The sequence below is a fragment of the Macaca nemestrina genome, chromosome 3 (genome assembly GCF_043159975.1).
Source record: "Macaca nemestrina isolate mMacNem1 chromosome 3, mMacNem.hap1, whole genome shotgun sequence".
NCBI lineage: Eukaryota > Metazoa > Chordata > Mammalia > Primates > Cercopithecidae > Macaca > Macaca nemestrina.
The window spans coordinates 191,790,080-191,813,702 of NC_092127.1; the positions used below are offsets into that span (position 1 = coordinate 191,790,080).

At 37.5% G+C, this 23,623-nt stretch overlaps 2 protein-coding genes across 2 annotated transcripts in view; both read right to left on the reverse strand.

Moving 5' to 3' along the window:
* Positions 1–23,623, reverse strand: part of LOC112427091 (uncharacterized) — a 79,136-nt gene that overhangs the window by 31,196 nt on the left and 24,317 nt on the right. The window lies entirely within an intron of this gene.
* Positions 764–23,623, reverse strand: part of LOC105483799 (zinc finger protein 718) — a 42,068-nt gene continuing 19,208 nt past the window's right edge. The window contains 4 exon segments of the mRNA XM_011744771.3: positions 764–8,621; positions 8,623–9,231; positions 9,233–9,336; positions 9,339–9,502. Of these exon segments, the coding sequence (XP_011743073.2) occupies positions 8,291–8,621; positions 8,623–9,231; positions 9,233–9,336; positions 9,339–9,502 (1,208 nt within the window). The 3' untranslated portion in view covers positions 764–8,290.

The window sequence follows — 23,623 nt, forward strand, 5'->3', positions numbered from 1 at the left end:
CATACCTCTGATGCAACAACTCATCACACGCTTTCATATAAACAATAAGTTGAATCAGTATGAATAAATTTTAGAGTTGAATTTGCTTTTCAAAAAATCTATAACTTTTTCAAGTAAAAAAGTATAATTTCAATGGAATAACTTCAAAAATCTACTCCTTTTCAACTTATATACAAAGAAATTATCTAACAGTTTCGGCTTTGGAATTTTTTTATACTTAACACTCTGATTTACTGTAATGTTTCAAGTGTTAATGCCTTCTTCTTTCTACTGTAAATATTCTGACATTTAGTCTTAATTTTGGACTGAATATCTTTTCATATTTAACGCATCTACAAAACATCTTCTAGTATAAACCCTCTGGTATTTTTTAAGCTACAGTTTTTGAACAAATGCTTTTCCAAATTTATTATATTTGTAAAATTTCTTTCCAATATAAATTCTCCAATGTTGAAGAAATTTTGGGCAAGTGCTTCAGGGTTTTCTTCTAGTACGAAATATGCACAATAAGACCCATGATGCAAGTATAGGTACAACAACCATCTTACTATTTGTATTGTCCGTCTTCAGAATACTCTTCTTCACTTTTAAGACCTGTATTTTCTAATAGGTCTTTCAACAAACATTACATTTATAATGCTTTTATTAAGTACAGACTCTCTGATATTTAGTAACATGTGAGTAGGCATTAGTGGCTCTTCTACTGTTGGGGTCCGTGCCGGGGGTGGTGGAGAATGAAAGAACACACAAAAGACAAAGACACACAGAGAACATGGCGGCCGTGCTCAGAGCGTCCGCCTCACTTTATTTATACTCCATAAACCCCACGTCAGCAGAAAGAATGCAATGCAAAACAAACTTTCTTTTCCCAGATGTAACCTTCTACTCAGTTCTTTGTTTCTATGCTCTTCCTTATCTGCCTGCCTTCTTGGCGCCTACGGGAGTTCATTAAAAGTTCAATTGGAGATACTGTCCTTGAGCCCTATCTATTCTCAGCATACTGTTTTCAAAGGCCCCTGCATTTCCCCCCCTTTTTTTTTTGTTTTGCCTCAATCCCAAAAAGGTAGCCCATATTTGTTCTTGTGTTTTCTTTTGTTTTTGGAGGCGATGGAGGGAGCATCGAATCACCAAAAGAAGTAGACCCGATCCAAGTGCCCAAAGCAATATACTTCCAGAGATTGTAGAAATCCATGTCTTCATCTGGGTCCATGGGTTAAAGGCAGCAAGGCGCTGACCCAGCTCCTGAAGGGTTACAGTTCCAGACAACACATGTAATTGTTGTCGAAATGCTCCAGAAATGTTCTGAGTGAGCTCTTGGATGTCCAAACTAATATTTTTATGGCCTATTAATAATTTTTGGATTACGGTCCAATTTTGAGAGATGTTAAAAAGCACAGGCGTTACACAAAATTGAGTGGAGTTCCAATCACATTGTAATGTTATCTGAGTACTGAGGACAGTGAGCTGATCTCCAAGCCATGTCAAGGCTTGTTCCATGTTGTCCAATCTTTCAGCAAGTTGAGAATCAATGTTTCGTTGTTGAAGCCATAACCGGTGAGATTGTTCATGCCATTGCTGCACAAATTCAGCATTTTGTATGCTTTGATGAAGAGTGAGCCCTGCTATGGCCGCAGTGGAGATGATGGCGACAAGGCTCATCACCGAGGCAATTATAAGTCCAAGGGCACGGAGGGTTCGCTGGAGAGAAGTCCAAATATAAGTCTCAAGAGGTGATGCCCCCCACGGTCACGTAAGGTTAACAGGTAGCCAAATTTCCTTACGAGCCCTGAGGATATAAATATCCTCAGTAAAGTTGTGCCACCAGGAATGATTGAGGCAAGACAAAAATATACACGTATCTGTACAATTAACAATCCCCGTATCATTATCCCATGTCAAATTCCCTGCTAATAATAGGTAGGGCTTACGGACACAAGCAATAATATATCAGGAGGTATTTCGATATAACTGAATATGAAAGGAGTTATTCGGGTTAGAAAGATTAAGGGGCATATTCCCCACAAAAGTGCTAATGGCATCGCCTGCAGCTAACAACTTCCAAAAATAACTCTGTACTTCAGGCCTCCTTCACGCCATACCAAGGTTTCATTACTGTTAGCAGCAATACTTTTATTTACCCAGTGTCATTTCAAAGGTATGTGACTAAATTTTGTTTGAAAATCACCGTGCACACTTCAATCAGTTATTTGCATCCCATTGTATTCTAATAAAATCCGGGGTTTAGTTCCCCGACATTGTTGTCACTCCAGCACCTCAATATTAGGAGAAACCTCTAGAATAGGACAAAAAAGTAAAGAACTAGGAATAGTTTCATTACTATATACAGTATGATTATATTAAAAACTTCTGGTTACAATAATAACAGTATTAGCAGCCACATGACTATGATTATAACGAACAGCCCAGGCTTCATGCGATCTTTGGAGACAATGAGAACTATTTCCCATACATATTGGAAGTCCTTCCACTCCAAATTGATATGTGTTGTTTATAATTCCCGTTTCCCGTTCTATATTGTCCTTGTCTATATAGGGGGACGGCATCCAAGTAGTGTCATTGGTGAAAACCTTAATTTCCGCCTCCCCCCAGGCGACTCCCTGATACAAGGGCGGAAAGGGAATATAAGTCCAATATTCATACAAAGCCTCACTAAGAGAAATAAGTCCCCCGCCGAGGCACATCCAACAAAGGAAGAAATGCATGCTGAATCCAGTTTTCTTTTCAACAGGGTTTCAATCATCTTGTAGGAAACCACTCAGGTCCGCTCCCTGTAAGGACAAGAGCATAGCCCCGTCCCTGTTTTAGAACTTGCCCTTGAACATACTTACCTTCTTCATTAGGATACCAAACCTTTAAACTGTCAGCGGGGACTATCACCGAGGGAGGTGAGGAAAGATGGGTTACGGCAGCGGAATCTTGCAATTGTCTCCATAGATTCAAAAAAATTAAGGTAAAAAGAACCTTCAAAATCTGGTTTCAAAATCTGGTTTCTGGGGGGCTCATTTCCCCCTTTTAGTTTTAATAGTTAAGTTTTTAAAGTTAAATTTGCGCGCTCAATGATGGCTTGACCTTGACTGTTGCCCGGGATACCGGTGATATGTTGAATATTGTATTGCTGTAAGAAAACTTGTAATTTATGAGAGACATAAGCAGGGGCATTATCAGTTTTAAGTATAAGAGGAATGCCCATGATGGCGAAACAAACTAAGAGATGAGTAATAACAGAAATGAGAAAAGGTATCAATGGTATGATGAACATTTTAATCGTCCAAAAGAAGGGACATCTCGTGGATTAACCCCAGGATGGAAGGATGGAATGCTCAAAGGAGCACAGGAAGGACAAGCTCGAATAAGAGAACGAGCTTGTTTATGAGTTAAATGAAACCATTGTTGAAGGCCAGAACTATTAGTGTGATGTAGAGTATATTTTTGTTCTGCAGCATGTAGGTGGCCGATTAAAAGCAAATCAATCTGAGTATTACCATGAACTAATGGTCCAGAAAGTTGAGAATGAGAACGAAGAGGAGTGATGAATAAAGGAGCTCGACGTTGGCTCAAAGTAAAGGATAACAAAGAAAAGAATTTCTGAAGAGAAGAAGTAGCACAAAGAGGTAAAGTGGCCTGAGAAATAGAAGTAACATAAACGGCGGATTGAGAATCACTAACAATGTTACAACCAGTAGTAGGGAAATCAAGTAAGACCATGAGAATAGCAAACAACTCTCCCTATTGCACTGAGGGATAAGGATAAACTGTAACTCAAGATTGATGAAGCTTCTTGCCAAGAATCAGAAGTTGCAAGAAGATAAGTGATCTGACTATGAGTGAATTGAGAGATAACTAAGGAAGGATCTCCTCCCCAAAGTTGTCGACAGTGATGCCGTCCTTTGATGATCAGTTCAGCTAAACGATCAATATAAGTAGCCAAGCGTTTAGATATTTTATTGGACAAAAAGATCCATTTTAGTGGTCGACTAGTTTGATGAATCATTCCTGTGGGAGAAGGTAAAGTATGAAATAAACAAAAGGAAGGGCCTTTTGAAGTTGCTCTTCAACAAGCTGGAGTTCCTGTAAAGCCAAAGGAGTTAAATGGCGTGAGTTGTCCAAGTGACTGTCTCCTTCTAGAATAGAAAAAAGATGTTATAACTGATATGTTGGTATTCCTAAAACAGGACGCATCCAATTAATGTCTCCTAGAAGCTTTTGAAAATCATTTAATGTTTTTAAATGATCACGTCGAATTTGAATATTTTGGGGTCGAATATTTTGTGCCCCCAAGGTATAACCTAAATATTGAATAAGAAAATCCAGTTAAATTTTTTCTGTGGCAATATTAAGTGAGTAGAAAGAAAGCTGAGTTTGTAATGATACAAAAGCATCTTGCTGATTTTCTCTGGTTTTAACTTTGTGGGATAAGGGCAGGATTAGGAAGACCAGGCTGTAAACTTTCCCTAGGTTTAATGTAAACATTTATAGTTTTAAGACAAGACAAAGACGGGAATTCCATGCAGAAATACGTGGCTTTATATTCCTCTCGGCCATTTGTTTTTTGACTTACTCTTTTAGAGTCCTAAGTATTTCTTTAAATAATGGTCACTGTTTCACCTAAATAGGAGTGGTGGCTATGAGTTTAAAGGATTGTAGCCCATTTGGAACATCATATTTTTGGCAGCTGAGGAAATATAAGGAATGTTTAAAAAAGCAGCAAATTGTTGTGAAAGATCTTGTTCCCAAAAATTAATATTGATAGGAACAATATAAAAATAAAAAAAAAAAAACACTTGAGCTTGTTGACCTTTAGGACCGACACAGGTTAAAGGTTCTACGTCTTGATAAATCACAGAAGCAGCACCCAAGCCAGTGAGTATAACTGAAACTTGTCTTTTTTCCCATTGTATAGGCCACTAATTTAAACAAATAATAGACATATTCACCCCCGTATCAATTAACTCTTTTAAAACTATCCCATTAATGTGCAATGAACATAAGGGCTTTTGATTAGAAACTAAAGTTTCCCAAAAAACAGTTTTTTCTGTGCTATGAAACCCTCTCTATTGAGAATACGTTCCCCTGCCTCTAGGCGTATAAATTGTGAAACTTGTACCAAAATAAAAATTTTATTAGTAATATCATGTCCTTTTGGCAAAGGGCCACACACTCTAATAACTAATTTATATACTCCTCTATTAGGAGACAAAGTATAAGGCTGAGTAATAGCTAAGTCAGCAGCAGCACTCTGCTTAGTTGCCGCATAAAGCTGAGAAACCGGGGTAAGGTGTGGGATCCTTAAGGAGGACTTGAATTTATTCCTTAATGTTGTAGGCCATTGCTCACTGAATATTGTAGTAGACTTGTAATTGTTGGGGCCCCAAGCCTGTGGGCCCCGGCTCCCGTTTCCCAGGAGAGGAGACAGTAAATTTCCACTTTTATCAGTTTTGGAACGACATTTATTTGTCCAATGTCGACCTTTACCACAATATTTGTACACCTCTGAAGGCAGCTTTCTGCCTTGAGGGATAAAAGTGTTCAATTTTTATGACATTCTTTTTTGAAATGTCTAGGTTTACCACACTGAAAGCAAACACCTTGTTTGTTATTTCCTTTTAAGGCTTTAGACAAAGCTCTAGCAAATAATCGAGCATTATAAATAGCCGCTCCAACACTAACACAAGTTTTAATATATTTATCTAAATTGGCCCCATTGGCCTTTAATGATTTTAACAATTTTTAACAGTCAGCATAAGCATTTTTAAAAGACAATGTTTGTAACAAAATTTTTGAAGCAAGGCCAGCACCCACAATTTTGAAGACAGCATCCTGAAGACGGGCTACGAAATCTGGATATAGTTCATTTGTGCCCTGTAAAATCTTCACAGAGGAAAGGGAACATTTTCCTGTTATCTCTACCTTATTTCAGGCCCTTAAAAACAAAGTCTTGATTTGAGTAAGGGCAACATCATCTAAACCAGCCTGAGCATTAAGAGTAGCATATTGGCCCGTGCCTGTGAGTTGTTCCTCAGTGGGTCCAGGGGGATCACACATAATATTTTTCCTAGCCTATACATGTGCCTTGTTCATTTACCAGCTGTGCAATTGTAACCACTGAGAATGATCAAGAAACGCCTTCCCCAAAGTCTTCCAGTCTATAGGAATTATCAAATTTTCTGACGAAAAATATCAAGAAGACCAAGGATAAAAGGAGATTGAGGTCCATAGTTAGAAATGGCAGCTTTCATTTCTTTTTAAAAATTTAATTTGTAAGGCATTAAATTGGACATTATTGCCACCATTTGAAAACTGAGCATTAGGAGCAAAAGAAGCACAAATAATTGGAAACAGATCCAGCTCCTTAAATTTTTTTTTAATTAAAAGTATATATAATATATAATAATACTCATATCCCCAAATATAAAGAATCTCAACATATTAATAAGAAAAGGCAAATAACCCAACCAAAAGTAGCAGAACAAGGAAATGACAATAAACCTATATGTCCAACATCATTACTCACTAGGAAATATGTATATTAATACCAAATTGAGAATCATTACATATACAATACAATGGTTAAAATTTAAAAACACAAAAAATATCAAGAGGTAGTTAATGTGTTAAGCAGCTCGAATACTCAACTTCTGTTTGGAGTGTAAATTGATGGAAGCTATGCACCCCTATAACATAACAATTTCCTAGCTGGGGTTATTAATACTATATTAATATTAATAGTTAATATTAATGTGCTTATTTATTAACTATTGAAATACTCATAATATTTTAACAAACAACAAGATATACATATACACTGGTTTTGACATATTAAACAGGTGTTTAGTATAAATTTAAAGTATGTCTGATGTGAACAGGGCTTCAACTTTGCCAAACAAAGGTAAAGATAAGGAAGCCGGGGGGTTGGAGGCACTGGAAAATCCTCTTTTAACAGGGCAGAAGGAAAAGAAACAGGGAAAGCTCACAAAGGTGAATTAGAAGAATGTATCTGTAATATTTGTTGAAGCATTTCCATAATACACTGCATGTCAGAATTTCCCTTAGAAGAAGGAAGAGCTGGCTTTTTCTCTTCTCCCCCTTTTGCTACCCCCACCATCCTCTGTTATCCTGGCACAAATGGGCTCCATTTCAGATTTTTTTTTTTTTTTTTTCCAAATCCTCAGATACCTTTACTCCTGTGGCTACATTATCACACTCTGAATCAGTCTCAAGTAACTCTAATGTCTGAGTGATAGAGTCACACAAGGTCCACAATTTTAGAGGCATAATATCCCCTAACTGGAGAGCTCTAAGCAGAGTTTTTACTACCTGTAACCATTCTCTGCGATTCAGCTGCACTTTAGTCTGATACTGAAACCAGTAACAATGTTGTTCAACATGGGCAAACAATCACTTCAAAGTCTTTTTCTTTCACTTCTACTCCTATAGACAGCAATAGTCCTTGAAACAGCCGTAAATATTCTGAGGCCAGAGAGATGGAATTCCCCATAATGAAAGCTTAAGAAGGTTCCCCTTAACAATATCTGGGCCTTACCCGCCCCTAGGGGGTTCCCCTTCTTGTTCTCCCCTACTCACCCGTGCTGACCCTGCTCGCTGCGCCACTTGTTGGGGTCCGTGCCGGGGGTGATGGAGAATGAAAGAACACACAAAAGACAAAGACACACAGAGAACATGACGGCCGCGCTCAGAGCATCCGCCTCACTTTATTTATACTCCATAAACCCCACGTCAGCAGAAAGAATGCAATGCAAAACAAACTTTCTTTTCCCAGATGTAACCTTCTACTCAGTTCTTTGTTTCTATGATCTTCCTTATCTGCCCGCCTTCTTGGCGCCTATGGGAGTTCATTAAAAGTTCAATTGGAGATACTGTCCTTGAGCCCCATCTATTCTCAGCATATTGTTTTCAAAGGCCCCTGCATCTACATTTTCCATATTTGTACAATTTTTCTCAAGCATAAATGCTATCATGTGCTAAGAGATATGAGCATTGGTTAAAAGTTTTGCCAACACTTTTAATATTCCTAGGGGTTTTCTTCTGTAGGAATTATAAATAGTAAGATGTGACAAGCATTTGAAGGCTTTTCTACACTTTTCATATTTTTATGGCTTCTCACCAATACCATTTCTCTTATGTTTAGAACAGATTGAGTTGTGGTTAAAAGCTTTGTCAAATTTTTCACATATGTAGAGTTTCTCTCCAGTATGAATTATGATTATAAAAGATTGAGGAAGACTTAAAAGCTCCCACATGCTTTACATTTCTAAAATTTTCCTCCAGTATGAGTTCTCTTATGTTGAGGAAGGTTGGAATACTGCTTAAAAGTACTCCCACATTCTTTACATTTGTAGGGTTTATCTACAGTGAGAATTTTCTTATGTTTATTCAGGTGTGAGGACTATTTAAAGGCTTTGCCACATTATGTACATACATAGGGTTTCTCTCCAGTATGAATTTTTTTATTATTACGCAGGTTTGCAAACACTTTAAAGGCTTTGCCACAATCTTCACATTTGTAGGGATTTTTTCCAGAGTGAATTCTCTTGTGTACATTAAGGGTTGAGGACCAATTAAAGGCTTTACCATATTCTCCACGTGTAGGGTTTCTCTCCAGTATGGATTCTCTTATGTGTCATAAGGGTTGTGGACCTATTAAAGGATTTGCCACATTCTTCACATTTGTGGGGTTTCTCTCCTGTATGAATTCTCTTATGTTTAGCAAAGTCTGAGGATGTAGTAAAGACATTGCCACATTCTTCGCATGAGAAGGATTTCTCTCCAGCATGAATTCTCTTATGTTCATTAAGGGATGAGGACCACTTAAAGGCTTTACCACATTCTTCACATTTGTAACATTTTTGTCCAGAATGAATTCTCTTACGTAAATTAAGGGTTGAGGATTGGTTAAAAGCTTTACCACATTCTTCACATATGTATGGTTTCTCTCCAGTATGAATTCTCTTGTGTTTAGTAAGGTGTGAGGACCGAGTAAAGCCTTTACCACATTCCTCACACTTGTAGGGTTTCTCTCTGGCATGAATTCTCTTATGTTTAGTAAGAATTGAGGACCGATTAAAGGCTTTGCCACATTCTTCATATGTGTAGGAGTTCTCTCCAGTATGAATTCTTTTGTGTTGAGTTAGGTGTCAGAGCACGTGAAATGATTTGCCACATTCTTTATATTTAAAGTTTTTCTCTTCAGTTTATCTTATGTTTGTTTGAATTTGAAAATTTATGAAAAACTTCAACACATATATTACATTGAATTATTTTGCTCCGGGTAGTTAATAAGCATTGGTTAATTCCATTTTATAACCACCTTTCTGCACCTTACACTCATTCACACTTCTACAAGTTTTTCTTAATTTTAAATTCTCATGTCCACATTTCTCATGTCCTTTTTGTATAAGTTTGTGGAATGAATCTTCTATGCCCTGCACTGTCCAAAGGTCTTGGGTGAAATGAGAACACACAGCTGAAAGAAATAAAAATAACAAATTATCCCACTTACTAGATTCGTGTAAATATACTATAAAGGCCAAGCGTGGTGACTCATGCCTGTAATTCCAGAAGTTTCCAAGACCGAGGTGGACAAATAACAAGGTCAGGAGTTCGAGACTAGCCTGGCCAACATGGTGAAACCCCATCTGTATTAAAAATACAAAAAAAAAATGTGCTGGGAATGATGGTGCATGCCTATAATCCCAGCTACTTGGGAGGCTGAGGCAGGAAAATCCCTTGAACCCGGGAGGTAGAGGTTTCCATCAGCCGAGATCACATCACTGCACTCCAGGCAAGGTGACGGTGCGAGACCCCGTCTCAATACATAAATAAACAAGTAAGTAAATAAATATACTTTACAAATCTAATATATAAAATTACAAATCTAATATATAAAATTATACAAAGTACATCAGTAAGATGCTCAGTAAATACCACAGGACATAATTTCTTTACAGACACACATAACAAAAATACACTGACGAAAACACCTTTGTGTGAAATCTATAAATGAGTTAACTTTGTGCAATGCCTCAGGTAAGCACAATGCCAAAAGCCACATAAAACACGAAGAAAAAGTGTGTTACATTTACCCACTGCAGCTCTTCCTCCCCACAAATACAGCATTGTGCCCTTAGGAGTAAACTGCCAACACCTGGCTTAATAGAGGAAAAACAGTGACATACATAGTCCTTCTTCTGGCTTTTGGAAATTATTACAAAAACTGGTTTCTGTCTCCAATACTACAGGGTGCTGAAAGAAATGGTGGAGAGTCTGCTGAGATCAAAGGTAAATGTTTCATGAGCAGACAGCAGTGCTAAACACAGGGAACAGGTAGAGCAAGTGATTAGAGACCATAAGAAGAAACGAGTGAACTCTTTTAACTGAAGAATAAACACAGAATTCTAGACAAGACACATCCTTACAACATGTATGGGAGGCTCCCATAATCTCTATCAAAGACAACTGGTTTCAGACTATGTCAGGACAAGGCAACATTGTAAAGACTGTGACAAATAGCTTTTAGTTAATGTTCAAATAACAATGTTACAATGTAGGCAAAAAGGGCAACATGGCCCAATTTAAAAATTTGAAAATTTTCAGAAAACAACTATAAATAATGAAGATATTCAAATTTTAAAATTTTAACCTGAATAATGCTCAATGAGTGAAATAGAAACACATACAATTTATAAAATCGGAAAAATAAGAGTATCAATGAAAACATTAAAAATATAAAAAACAAAAGTCATGAAGGTGAAAAATACAACAATAATGACTGAGTCATTTTCAAAAGTAAAAAAAGGATGTAAAAACTGAAGATGCTCCACAAACTTATTAACTAGGATACACACAGAGATTTATGACAAGACACATATAAGCAAAGTTTCAAAAGTCAAAGACAAGAAGAGAATCTTAGGAGTTATAAAAGTGATGTGTCATTTATAAGTGTAGTCTTATAAGATAAACAGTGAATCTGTCAAAAAAAATTTTCAGATGTCAGGGAATTTGTAATATAAAGTGCTGAAAAAAAAAAAAAAGCTTCAGCCAGGCATGGTGGCTCACACTTGTAATCCCAGCACTTTGGGAGGCCGAGGCGGGCAGATCACGAGACCATCCTGGCCAACATGGTAAAATACCAAAAAAAAAAAGCCGGATGTGGTGGCATGTGCCTGTAGTCCCAGCTACTTGGGAGGCTGAGGCAGCAGAATCACTTGAACCCGGGAGGCAGAGGTTGCAGTGAGCTGAGATTGTGCCCCTGGGTGACAAAGCAAGACTCCATCTCGAAAAAAAAAAAAAGAAAAGAAAAGAAAATAGCTTCTAAGGGGAATAATATTACTAGCAAAACTGTCCTAAAAATGAAGAAAAAGTAAAGACCTTTCAAGATAACCAAATGCTGAAAAAGTATATTAGCACTACATCTGCCTTGCAAAATAAATAAATAAATAAAATTTTTAAAAAGCTAAAGCAAGTATCTTTCACTGAAAATAATATAATGCAAGAAAACAAAACATAATCATATGAAAACATAATTTTCTGGGAAAGATATGCACATACAAAAATATAAAGTTCTATGCCATTATCATGATAGCACAGAAAACATTTTAATTATTCTCCAAAATGTGAAAGATAAAAGCAAAAAAAAAAAGTAATCATAAACTGTTAATATGCAAAATGAAAAATATGGTTAGTGACATCAATAATAAAGTTGAGGGCAGATGTAATGAGGAAGAATTTCGACGTGCAAGTAAAGTTAAATTTTTACCAGTTTAAAATATATTATTTTAAATTTAAGAAATTTTATGTAATTCCCAAGATACCAAATAAAAAAGGATCTGTAGAGATACTGAAAAAGTAGGAAGGGCCTGTCAATACAAAAATCAAAAAGACACAAAGGAAGACAGAAAATAAGGAATGAAGATAAAATTATCAAGTAAAACAATAAAATAACATTAGTAAGCCTTTCTATTTCAGCAAATTATTTAAATATTTATGAAGTAAACTTTCCATTCAAAATACATGCATCGAATAAAAAAATTTTAACAATTAAAAAAAAGATCCAACCTGCTTTTCTACAAGTCACTTAAAATCTAATGATTAAAGGAGACAAGATGAAAAAAGACATTTCATGCAAATGACCAAATAAGAGGTCAAAATTATATTACACAAAGTGCATCTTAAGTGAAAAACTGTCCTATTTCATAAAATATGCCTTAACTAAAAGCTTATAAGAGACAAAGGACATTAAACAGTAATAAAAATGTTCATTTACTGGAAACCTATGACAAATGCATGTGTATATATATATATAAATGTGTGTGTGTAACTCACATTAGCGTTTCAAATATATAAAGCAAATACTAACAAAAGTAAAGCAAGATATACAAAGCAATACAATTATACTAGGATATTTTGATATCCCAATTTTGGTAATGAATAAAACAAAAAGACAAGATTCATAAGGGAACAGAAGACTTGAAAGCAGTATTAAAAAATTATGCCTTACAGAATTGTAGAAAACACTGCTCAACAACAGCAGAATACACAACCTTCTCAATAGCTCATACAAAAGTCTTCTTGATAAACCATGGGTTAGACCACAAAAAGACCCTTAACAAATTTTTTTAAATTAAAATTTTACAGATTACTTTTTATGACCAAACTGGAAAGACAGTAGAATAAAAAAAAAAAAAAAACAGAAAATCTTACATAATTATAGAAAATAAAAAATATACTCTTTAGCTTGCTCTTGTTCAACGTTTAAAATATTTAATATTATGAAGCTGTCTGGACTGCTGAATGTAATATTCAGATTAAATGCAATCTCTGTCAAATTTCAAATTGAGTTTTTCCAGAAATAGAAACAGCAACCCTAAAATTAGATAAAATTTCAAGAGACAATATAGCGCCAAGCGATCTTCAATAAGAAAAACAAGGCTCGGTGCGGTGGCTCACACCTGTAATACCAGCACTTTGGGAGACTGAGGTGGGTGGATCACCTGAGGTTGGGAGTTCAAGACCAACCTGACCAACATGGAGAAATCCCATCTCTACTAAAAGATACAAAATTAGCTGGGCATGGTGGCACATGCCTGTAATCCCAGCCACTCAGGAGGCTGAGGCAGGACAACCACTTGAACCTGGGAGGCAGAGGTTGCGGTGAGCCGAGATTGCACCACTGCACTCCAGCATGGGCAACAAGCGTGAAACTGTCTTTAAAAAAAAAAGAAAAGAAAAGAAAAAGAAAAACAACAATGTTGGAGGCATCACAGCTCCTGATTTCAAAACACGTATAAAGCTAAAAATTAAAACAATTTAGTATGGGTATAAGCTGAACAGCTAGATCCATAAGATTAAATCCAGCACAAATATAAACTCTCATATACATGGTCAAGAGGAGCAATTTGTACACTCATAGTTATTGCAGCATTGTTAATGAAGCAAAAAAATGAAAGTAATGCAAATGTCTCATCAGATGGATAAATGTAATTTGAAATATTAATATTAGTTTTTTAGAAGAAAAAGAAATCTAATGAAATAAAAATAAATCTTAATGAAATTGTGCAACATGAAATAAGTCAGCCACAGAGACAGAAACTATATGAATCAACTTACATAAGATATCTAAAACAGTCTGAATCTGAAATAGAATGCAGTTGTTTTTGTAAAGTGCCAGAAAACAGAAATACATAGTTGCTTAATGTGTAGAGTTTTAGCTTTGCTAGATACATTCTAGAGATACAGTGCACAACAATGTCAATATAATATGACTAAACTGAGTATTAAAAATTTTTAAGATTGTAAAGTTTGTTTTTTTGACAATTAAAAATAGTGATATCTAAAACAGATACAGAGGTAGGATAGCTTTTGAAATTATCCTCTAATCACAAAAATGCTTCTCCCACACATAAAAATAAAATTTACAAATAAATAGAGGGTAAAATTAGAAGTATTTCAATGACAACTCACCTAGACAGGGTAAAACGACCACTGTATACACACAAACAGAACAAGTATACAACTTACAAGCAATGCAGGAACAATACAAATACAGATAAACAAACACAGAGACTTATATTGGAAATAGATATATCACTGATGCATATTTGACTTGTGTTCCACACTGTATTATTCTATTTTCATACTACTGATAAACATACCCAAAGAAAGAAAGGTTTAATGGACTCACAGTCACATGTGGCTGGGGTGGCCTCAAAATCATTGTGGGAGGTAGAAAGTGAAAGACACATCTTACATGGTGGTAGACAAAAGAGAATAAGAACCAAACAAATGGGGAAACCCCTTATAAAAACCATCAGGTCTCATGAGAGTCATTCACTACTGTAAAAACGGTATGGCAAAAACCACCACGATTCAATTCTCTCTCTCTGGGTCCCTCCCACAACACATGGGAATTATGGGAGCTACAATTCAGAATGAGATTTGGGTGAAGACACAGCCAAACCCTATCATTCCACCCCTGGCCCTTTCCAAATCTCATGTCCTCACACTTCAAAACAAATTATGCCTTCCCAACAGGCCTCCAAAGTCTTAACTCATTTCAGGTTAAACTCGTAAGTCCACAGTCAAGTCTCATTTGAGAGAAAGTAAGTCCCTTCTACCTATGAGCCTGTAAAATCAAAAGCAAGTTAGTTATTTCCTAGACACAATGGGGGTGCAGGCATTGGGTAAATACACCCATACCAAATAAGAGAAATTGGCCAAAACAAGGAAGCTAGAGGCCCCATGCAAGGCCAAAATTCAGCAGGGCAGTTAAATCTTAAAGCTCCAAAATGATCTCCTTTGACTCCATGTCTCACATCCAGGTCACATTGATGCAAGAAATGGGTTCCCATGATCTTGAGCAGCTCCACCCCTGAGGTTTTGCAGGGTACAACCAGCCTTCTGGCTGCTTTCATGGGCTGGTGTTGAGGGCCTGTGGGTTTTACAGGTGCATGGTGCAAGCTGACAGTGGATCTACCATTCTGGGGTCTGGAGAACAGTAGTCCTGCTTCTCACAGCTTCACTAGGCAGTGCCCCAGTGGGGACTTTGTGTGGGGGCTCCAACCCCACATTTCCCTTCTGCACTGCCCTAGCAGAAGGTCTCCATGAGGGCTGCATCCCTCCAGCAAACTTCTGCCTGGACAGTCAGGCATTTCCATACATATTCTGAAATGTAGGCAGAGGTTTCCAAACCTCGATTTTTGACTTCTGTGTACCTGCAGGCTCAATACCACATGGAACCTGCCAAGCCTTGGGGCTTGGACCCTCTGAAGCCAAGGTCTAAGCTGTACCTTGAGCTTTTTTATCTATGGGTAGAGTAGCTGGGACATAGGGAACCAACGCCCTAGGAAAGGCGGGGCTAGGCCCAACCCATAAAATTATTTTCTCTCTTAGGCCTCTGGGCCTGTGATGGGAGAAGCTATCACAAAGTTCTCTGAAATGCCCTAGAGACATTTTCCCCAGTGTCTTGGTGATTAACATTTGGCTCCTCATTACTTATGTGAATTTCTGCAGTGAGCTTGAATTTTGCTTCAGAAAATAGGTTTTTCTTGTCTATCACATCATCAGGCTATAAAACTTCTGAACGTTTATGCTGTTTCCCTTTTAAAACTGAATGCTTTTTGTTTTGTTTTGTTTTTTGAGACGGAGTCTCACTTTGTCGCCCAGGCTGGAGTGCAGTGGCACCATCTCGGCTCACTGCAAGCTCCGCCTCCTGGGTTCACGCCATTCTCCTGCCTCAGCCTCCGAGTAGCTGGGACTACAGGCGCGCACCACCACGCCTGGCTAATTTTTTGTATTTTTAGTAGAGACGGGTTTTCACCGTGTTAGCCAGGATGGTCTCGATCTCCCGACCTCGTGATCCACCCGCCTCGGCCTCCCAAAGTGCTGGGATTACAGGCGTGAGCCACCGCGCCCGGCAAAACTGAATGCTTTTAACAGCACCCAAGTCACCTCATGAATGCTTTATGGGTTAGGAATTTCTTCTACCAGATACTCTAAGTCATTTCCCTCAAGTTCAAAGTTCCACAGATGTCTAGTGCAGGGGCAAAATGCCACCAGTCTTTCTGTTAAAACATAGCAAGAGACACCTTTACTGCATTTCCCAAGTTCCTCATCTCCACCTGAGAGCACCTTGGACTGAATTTCATTGTCCATATCATTATTAGCATTTTGGTTAAACACATCTCTAGGAAGTTCCAAACTTTCCCACATTTTCCTGTCTCCTTCTCAGCCCTCCAAACTGTTCCAACCTCTGCCTGTTATCCAGTTCCAGTGTCACTTCCACATTTTTGGGTGAAGTTCCTGACTCTACTGGTACCAATTTACTGCAGAAGTCCATTTTCACACTGCTGATAAAGACATACCTGAGATTGGGTAATCTATGAAGAAAAAGAGGTTTAATGGACTCACAGTTTCATGTGGCTAGGGAGGCCTCAAAATCATGGCAGAAGCCAAAAGTCATGTCATATATGGTGGGAGGCAAGACAGAATGAGAGCCAAACAAAAGGGGAAACCTTATAAAATTATCAGATCTCCTGAGACTTATTCACCACCATGAGAACAGTATGGGGGAGACTGCCCCCATGACTTAATTATCTCCCACAACACATGGGAATTATGAAAGCTGTAATTCAAGATGAGATTTGGGTGGGGACACAATCAAACCATCTTACAGTCACTGTCTTACAGTGTACACAGTTGGATATTGTCATACACAATTACAATATCAAATAACATCCTTATCTTGTCCCAAATTTCAAATAAAACATTTTCTGCTTTTTTTTTCTGTTTAGTATATAGATTTGTCAGTATATAGATTTCTGTTCAGTATACAGATTTGTTCAGTCATAGGTTTGTCAAATGTGGCCTTTATTGTGTTGAGCTACATACCATCTATACCTAATTTATTGAGTTTCTTAAGTCACAAACGCATGTTGAGTTTTGCCAAATGCTGCTTTGCATCCACAATAAAAAAGAGATGTCTAGCAGCAAACGTCATTAAAAAGCTGAACACTCTACAATGAAAATGATAAATCACTGATAAAAATCTGAAAAAGACATGAAAAACTGAAAGATTTTTATGCTCATGAATTGAAAAAAATATTAAGAAATTCGCTATACTACCCAAGGTGATCTACAGATTCGATGCAATCTCTATCAAAATACCAATGACTTTTTTCAAAGAAATGGAAAAAACAAGCTTAAACTTTATAGGGAACCATCAAAGACCCCCACATAGCTAAAGAAATCCTGAGTAAAAAGAATAAAGCTGGAGACATCACACTACCCGACTCCATAATATGCTATAAAGCTACAGTAAGCAAAGGAGCATGGTTCTGGCATAAAAATAGACAGAGGACAGTATCCAGTGAGCCCAATAATAAATTCATGAGCCTAGAGCCAAGTGATTTTTAACAAACTTAAAACAAAAATAACACACAACTTAAAAACAAGCAAGAGACCTTAACAGACATTTTTCAAAAGAAGAAATGCAAATGGTCAAAAAGTACATGCAAATATGCTCAATATCACTAATTCTCAGAGAAATTAAGATCAAAACCACAATAAAATACCACATCACTGCCAGGTATGGTGGTTCACGCCTGTAATCCCAGCACTTTGGGAGGCTGAGGTGGGTGGATTACCTGAGGTTAGGAGTTCAAGACCAGCCTGGGCCGGGCGCAGTGGCTCAAGCCTGTAATCCCAGCACTTTGGGAGGCCGAGGCGGGCGGATCACGAGGTCAGGAGATCGAGACCATCCTGGCTAACACGGTGAAACCCCGTCTCTACTAAAAATACAAAAAGAAATTAGCCGGGCGTGGTGGCGGGCGCCTGTAGTCCCAGCTACTCCGGAGGCTGAGGCAGGAGAATGGCGTGAACCCGGGAGGCGGAGCTTGCAGTGAGCTGAGATCGCGCCACTGTACTCCAGTCTGGGCGACAGACTAGACTCCGTCTCAAAAAAAAAAAAAAAAAAAAAAGACCAGCCTGGCCAACATGGTGAAACCTCATCTCTACTAAAAAGGCAGAATGAGCACAGTATGGGCCACCTGTAGTCCCAGCTACTTAGGAGGCTGAGGCAGGAGAATCACTTGAACCTGGGAGGCAGAGGTTGCAGTGAGCTGAGATCACGTCACTGCACTCCAGCCTTGGCAACTAGAGCAAAACTCTGTCTCAAACAAAACAAAACAAACAAAACAAAACAATATAAAAAACAATAACAACAACAACAATAAAAAACATTACTCCAGTGAGAACAACTGTTATTGAAAAGACTGTAATTGAAAAGAGTGTAATTGAAAAGACTGGCTGGGCGTGGTGGCTCACACCTGTAATCCTAGGACTTTGGGAGGCCAAAATGGGCAGGTTGCCTGAGCTCAGGAGTTCGAGACCAGCCTGAGCAACATGATGAAACCCGTCTTTACTAAAATAAAAAAAAAAAATTAGCCGGACATGGCAGTATACACCTGTAGTCCCAGCTACTTGGGAAGCTGAGGCAGGAGAACTGCCTGAACCCAGGAGGCAGAGGTTGCAGGGAGCCAAGATCACACCACTGCACTCCAGCCTGGGTGACAGAGTAAGACTCCATCTCAAATAAATAAATAAATAAATAAAGACTAACAATTGTTAGTGAGAATGTATAGAAAAGGAAACAAATACAGTTGTAAAACTGTAAGTTAGTAGAGCCATTACAGGAAAAAAAGCATCACAGGATAACATATTTAAATAATCAATATATGATAATTTAGACTGTTTCTTTGACTCATCACCTAGACAATAAAACATTGATGACTACACACAAACACACACACACAAAATTCAAATTGTTGGGTCATATGTTAGTTCTATTTATTTTTTAATAAAACAGGACTGCTGAAGCATGTTAGTTCTATTTTTAGTTTTTTAATTAAACACAATTGCTGGAGCATATAAAAGTTCTATTTTCTTTGTAGCTAAAAAACAACAACATCAGTATGTCAAAGAGACTCCCATGTTTATTACAATACTATTTATAATAGCTAAGATATGGAATCAATCCAATTATTGAAAACCAGATGATAAAGAAAATCTAGTACAGATACACAACAAAATACTATTCAGTTACAAAAGACAATAAAAGTTTGATATTTGCAAGGGTGTGGATGAACCTGGAGGCCATTACATTAAGTGAAATAAACCAGATTCACCAAGACAAGTACCACATGATCTTACACATATATGAAATCTAACAGTATATGATAAAGGTTTCACACACTGGTCTTGGCAATCATTTTTTGGAAGGCTCAGGAAACAAACATCTGAAAATATACATGGTACTACATCATTGTATCCAAAATATCCCAAAAATATTTAAAGCAGGACTTTAAATAGATATTTACACACACATGTTCATTTATTATTATCTACAAAAGACAATTCCTGGAAACAACACAAATGTCCCTTTACAGATTAGTATCAGATTTTTAAAATGTGACATATATATACAATATTATTTCATTTTAAAATAGATATTCTGATATATCTTATAAAAACAATATATAAATTATAATGGTTTTTTTGTATTATAATTGTGATTCTGTTCATGCATTGTTGCAAAAAAAATTGGTAATCTGTGTACTTTTGCATCTTACTGAGCTTTTATTTTTTTTTTTAGACAGTCTCACTCTGTTGCTCAGGCTAGAGTGCGGTGTGGGGTGATCTCAACTCACTGCAACCTCCACCCTCCAGATTCAAGCGATTCTTTTGCCTCAGCCTCCAAAGTAGCTGTGACTACAGGTGTGCACCACCACAACTGGCTAATTTTTGTATTTTTAGTAGAAAGAGGGTTTCACCATGTTGGTCAGGCTGGTAAGATGCTTTAAGATTATCTGGAATTCTTTGTTAGTCATTTTTTAGATCTGTGTTTTATTGTAATTGGTTACTGGAGCATTTTTATTTTCCTTTGGTAGTGTTATATTTGCCTGATCCTTCATGATCCATTAAGGATGTCCTTGCATCTGAAGGAGCAAATACCTCTTTCAGTCATTAGAAACTAATTTGGGGAGGTAAATATCTTCTTCTATTGGATCTCTGGACTGATGAGATTTCTGCTGATATTGCAGTTAAGTGCATCGGAGCCAGGAAACAACAGGTGCTGGAAAGGATGTGGAGAAATAGGAACACTTTTACACTGTTGGTGGGACTGTAAACTAGTTCAACCATTGTGGAAAACAGTGTGGCAATTCCTCAAGGATCTATAACTAGAAATACCATTTGACCCAGCCATCCCATTACTGGGGATATACCCAAACGATTATAAGTCATGCTGCTATAAAGACACATGCACACGTATGTTTATTACGGCACTATTCATAATAGCAAAGACTTGGAATCAACCCAAATGTCCATCAGTGACAGACTGGATTAAGAAAATGTGACACATATACACCATGGAATACTATGCAGCCATAAAAAAGGATGAGTTCGTGTCCTTTGTGGGGACATGGATGCAGCTGGAAACCATCATTCTCAGCAAACTATCACAAGAACAGAAAACCAAACACTGCATGTTCTCACTCATAGGTGGGAATTGAACAATGAGATCACTTGGACACAGGAAGGGGAACATCACACACCGGGTCCTATTGTGGGGAGGGGGGAGGCGGGAGGGATAGCATTAGGAGATACACCTAATGTAAATGACGAGTTAATGGGTGCAGCACACCGACATGGCACATGTAATACATATGTAACAAACCTGCACATTGTGTACATGTACCCTAGAACTTAATGTATAATAAAAAAAAAAAAAGAAAAAACAATTTAAGAGAAAGTTTTAACAGGAGACTCAGCTATACAAAAAAAAAAACACCCCAGCAAACTTAAGTCATTTGAAAGTTTCTTATTAGAATTTTTAAAAAAATAAAAGTGTGAATAAAGCATTTGGGATCCACACTATATAATAAACCATAAAAAGGTACATATTTTAGGAGGTTCAAAAGAGAGAAAACTTTTTTAAATTGTTTAAAGATATAATGTGTTAAATTTTTCCCAATCTTGGAAGACATTCAGTTTTCTGAGGCTCAAAATATCTGTAGCAAGAAGAACCTAATAAAAAATTGCCCAGGACACAATTATAATTAAACTGCCAAAAATTCAAAGACAATGGGAGATTCTTAAAAGAAGCAAGAAAAAGAGATTCTTCTCATACAAGGGAACATCCATAAAGTTATCCGTAAATTGCTCAGCAGAAACAATGCAAGCCACATAGAAGTGAGACCATATATTTAAAGTGCAAATGAACAGAGAAAAAGAAAAAACTCTGACAAATAAGGAGACTACACCTGACGAAGCTGTCGTTGACAAATGAAGTATCAATCAAGATATTCTCAGATCAAAAAATAAGTTGAGGGAATTTATAATCACTAGACCTGTCTTACAAAAAAATGTTAAAGAGAATTTTTCAAGTTGTAAGGATGGAATCCTAACTTACAGCAAGAAAACATAAAAGTACAAATCTTACTGGAAAACATATATACATAGAAGGCTATATAACTAATTATGGAGCATAAATCACTTTTAACTCTGACATAAAAGCCACAAAAAAAGCATTAGAACACATACAGCTTCAGTATATTTGTTAACAGGTACACAATATAAAAAAATGTAAAGGGTGACATAAATAGTGTTTTAAAGGAAGGAAAATTGTTTAATATTTCTACACATAGAAGTTAACTTTTGCTTGAGATCTGGAGTTCAAAACCAGCCTGGTCAATATAGCAGGACTCTGTCTCTAAAATAAATACAAGAATAAAATAAAATAAGGATCTCACAAAGCTAGTTTTTTTTTTTTTTTAAAGCAGCACTGGGTGTGATGTCTCATTCATGTAATCCTAGCACTTTGAGAGGCCAAGGCAGGTGGAGTGCTTGAGCCCAGGAGTTCAAGACCAACCTGAGCAACATGGCAAAACCCTGTCTCTACATAGAGTACCAAAAAAGTAGCCAGACTTGCGCTTGTAGTCCCAGCTGCTCAGGAGGGTAACATGGGAAGATTGCTTGAGTTCGGGGAGGTCAAGGCTGCATTGAGCTGTGAATGTACTGCACTACAGCCTGAGTAACAAAGGAAGACCCTATCTGTACAAAAAAAGAAGTTACATTGTTATCTCAAACTAGACTTTTATAACTATGAGAAGTTTTACGTAAGTGTCTTGGAAATTAAAATAAAAACGGTAGTAAATACACGCAAAAGAAAAAGAATTAAAGCATATAACAAACAAAAACAAAAACAAAAACAAAAATTCAAGAAAATGCAAGGGAAGAAAGCATGAAAGAATTAAAACATAGAAACTACTAAATGGTCAGAAAACAATGAACAAAATAGCAGTAATAAGTTCTTGTCAATAATTACTTTAAACAGAAAAACATTTACTTATCCAATAAACACACATTGCTATTGTTTGAGTGTCCCTCCAAAATTTATGTTAATATTTAACTGCCATGGTGAGAAAATGAAGAAGTCAGCCCCTTAAGAAGCTATTAGGTTATGAGAGCTCTATTCTCATGAAAGGATTGGTATCATTATTCCCACACTGGGAATTAGTGGTTCAAAGATGAAAAAGAATATTCCATGCCAATAACTAAAAAAGTGTAGGAGTGGCTATATTTGTGGGGAAAAGAAAGAGAGATCAGACTGTTACTGTGTCTATGTAGAAAGAAGTAGACATAAGAAACTCCATTTTGTTCTGTACTAAGAGAAATTCTTCTGCCTTGATATGCTGTTCATCTGTAACCCTAGCCCCAACCCTGTGCTTGCAGAGACGTGCTGCAAGACGTGCTGCAAGACTCGAGGTTTAATGGATTTAGGGCTATGCAGGATGTGCTTTGTTTAAAAAAAATGCTTGAAGGCAGTATGCTTGTTAAAAGTCATTGTCATTCTCTAATCTCAAGTACCCAGGGACACAATACACTGCAGAAGGCCACAGGGACCTCTGCCCAGGAAAGCCAGGTATTGTCCAAGGTTTCTCCCCATGCGATAGCCTGAGATATGGCCTCGTGGGAAGGGAAAGACCTGACCGTCCCCCAGCCCGACACCCGTAAAGGGTCTGTGCTGAGGAGGATTAGTGAAAGAGGAAGGCCTCTTTGCGGCTGAGATAAGAGGAAGGCATATGTCTCCTGCTCGTCCCTGGGAATACAAAGTCTTGGTGTAAAACCCGATTGTCTGTTCTATTTACTGAGATAGGAGAAAACCACCTTAGGACTGAAGGTGAGACATGCTGGCGGCAATACTGCTTTTTATTGCACCGAGATGTTGGTGTGTTTGCACATCAAGGCATAGCACCTTTCCTTAAACTTATTTATGACACAGAGACCTTTGTTCACATGTTTTCCTGCTGACCCTCTCCCCACTATTACCCTATTGTCCTGCCACATCCCCCTCTCCGAGATGGTAGAGATAATAATGATCACTAAATACTGAGGGAACTCAGAGGCCAGTGCCAGCACAGGTCCTCCGTATGCTGAGCGCCGGTCCCTTGGGCCCACTTTTCTTTCTCTATACTTTGTCTCTGTCTCTTATTTCTTTTCTCAGTCTCTAGTCCCACCTGACGAGAAACAC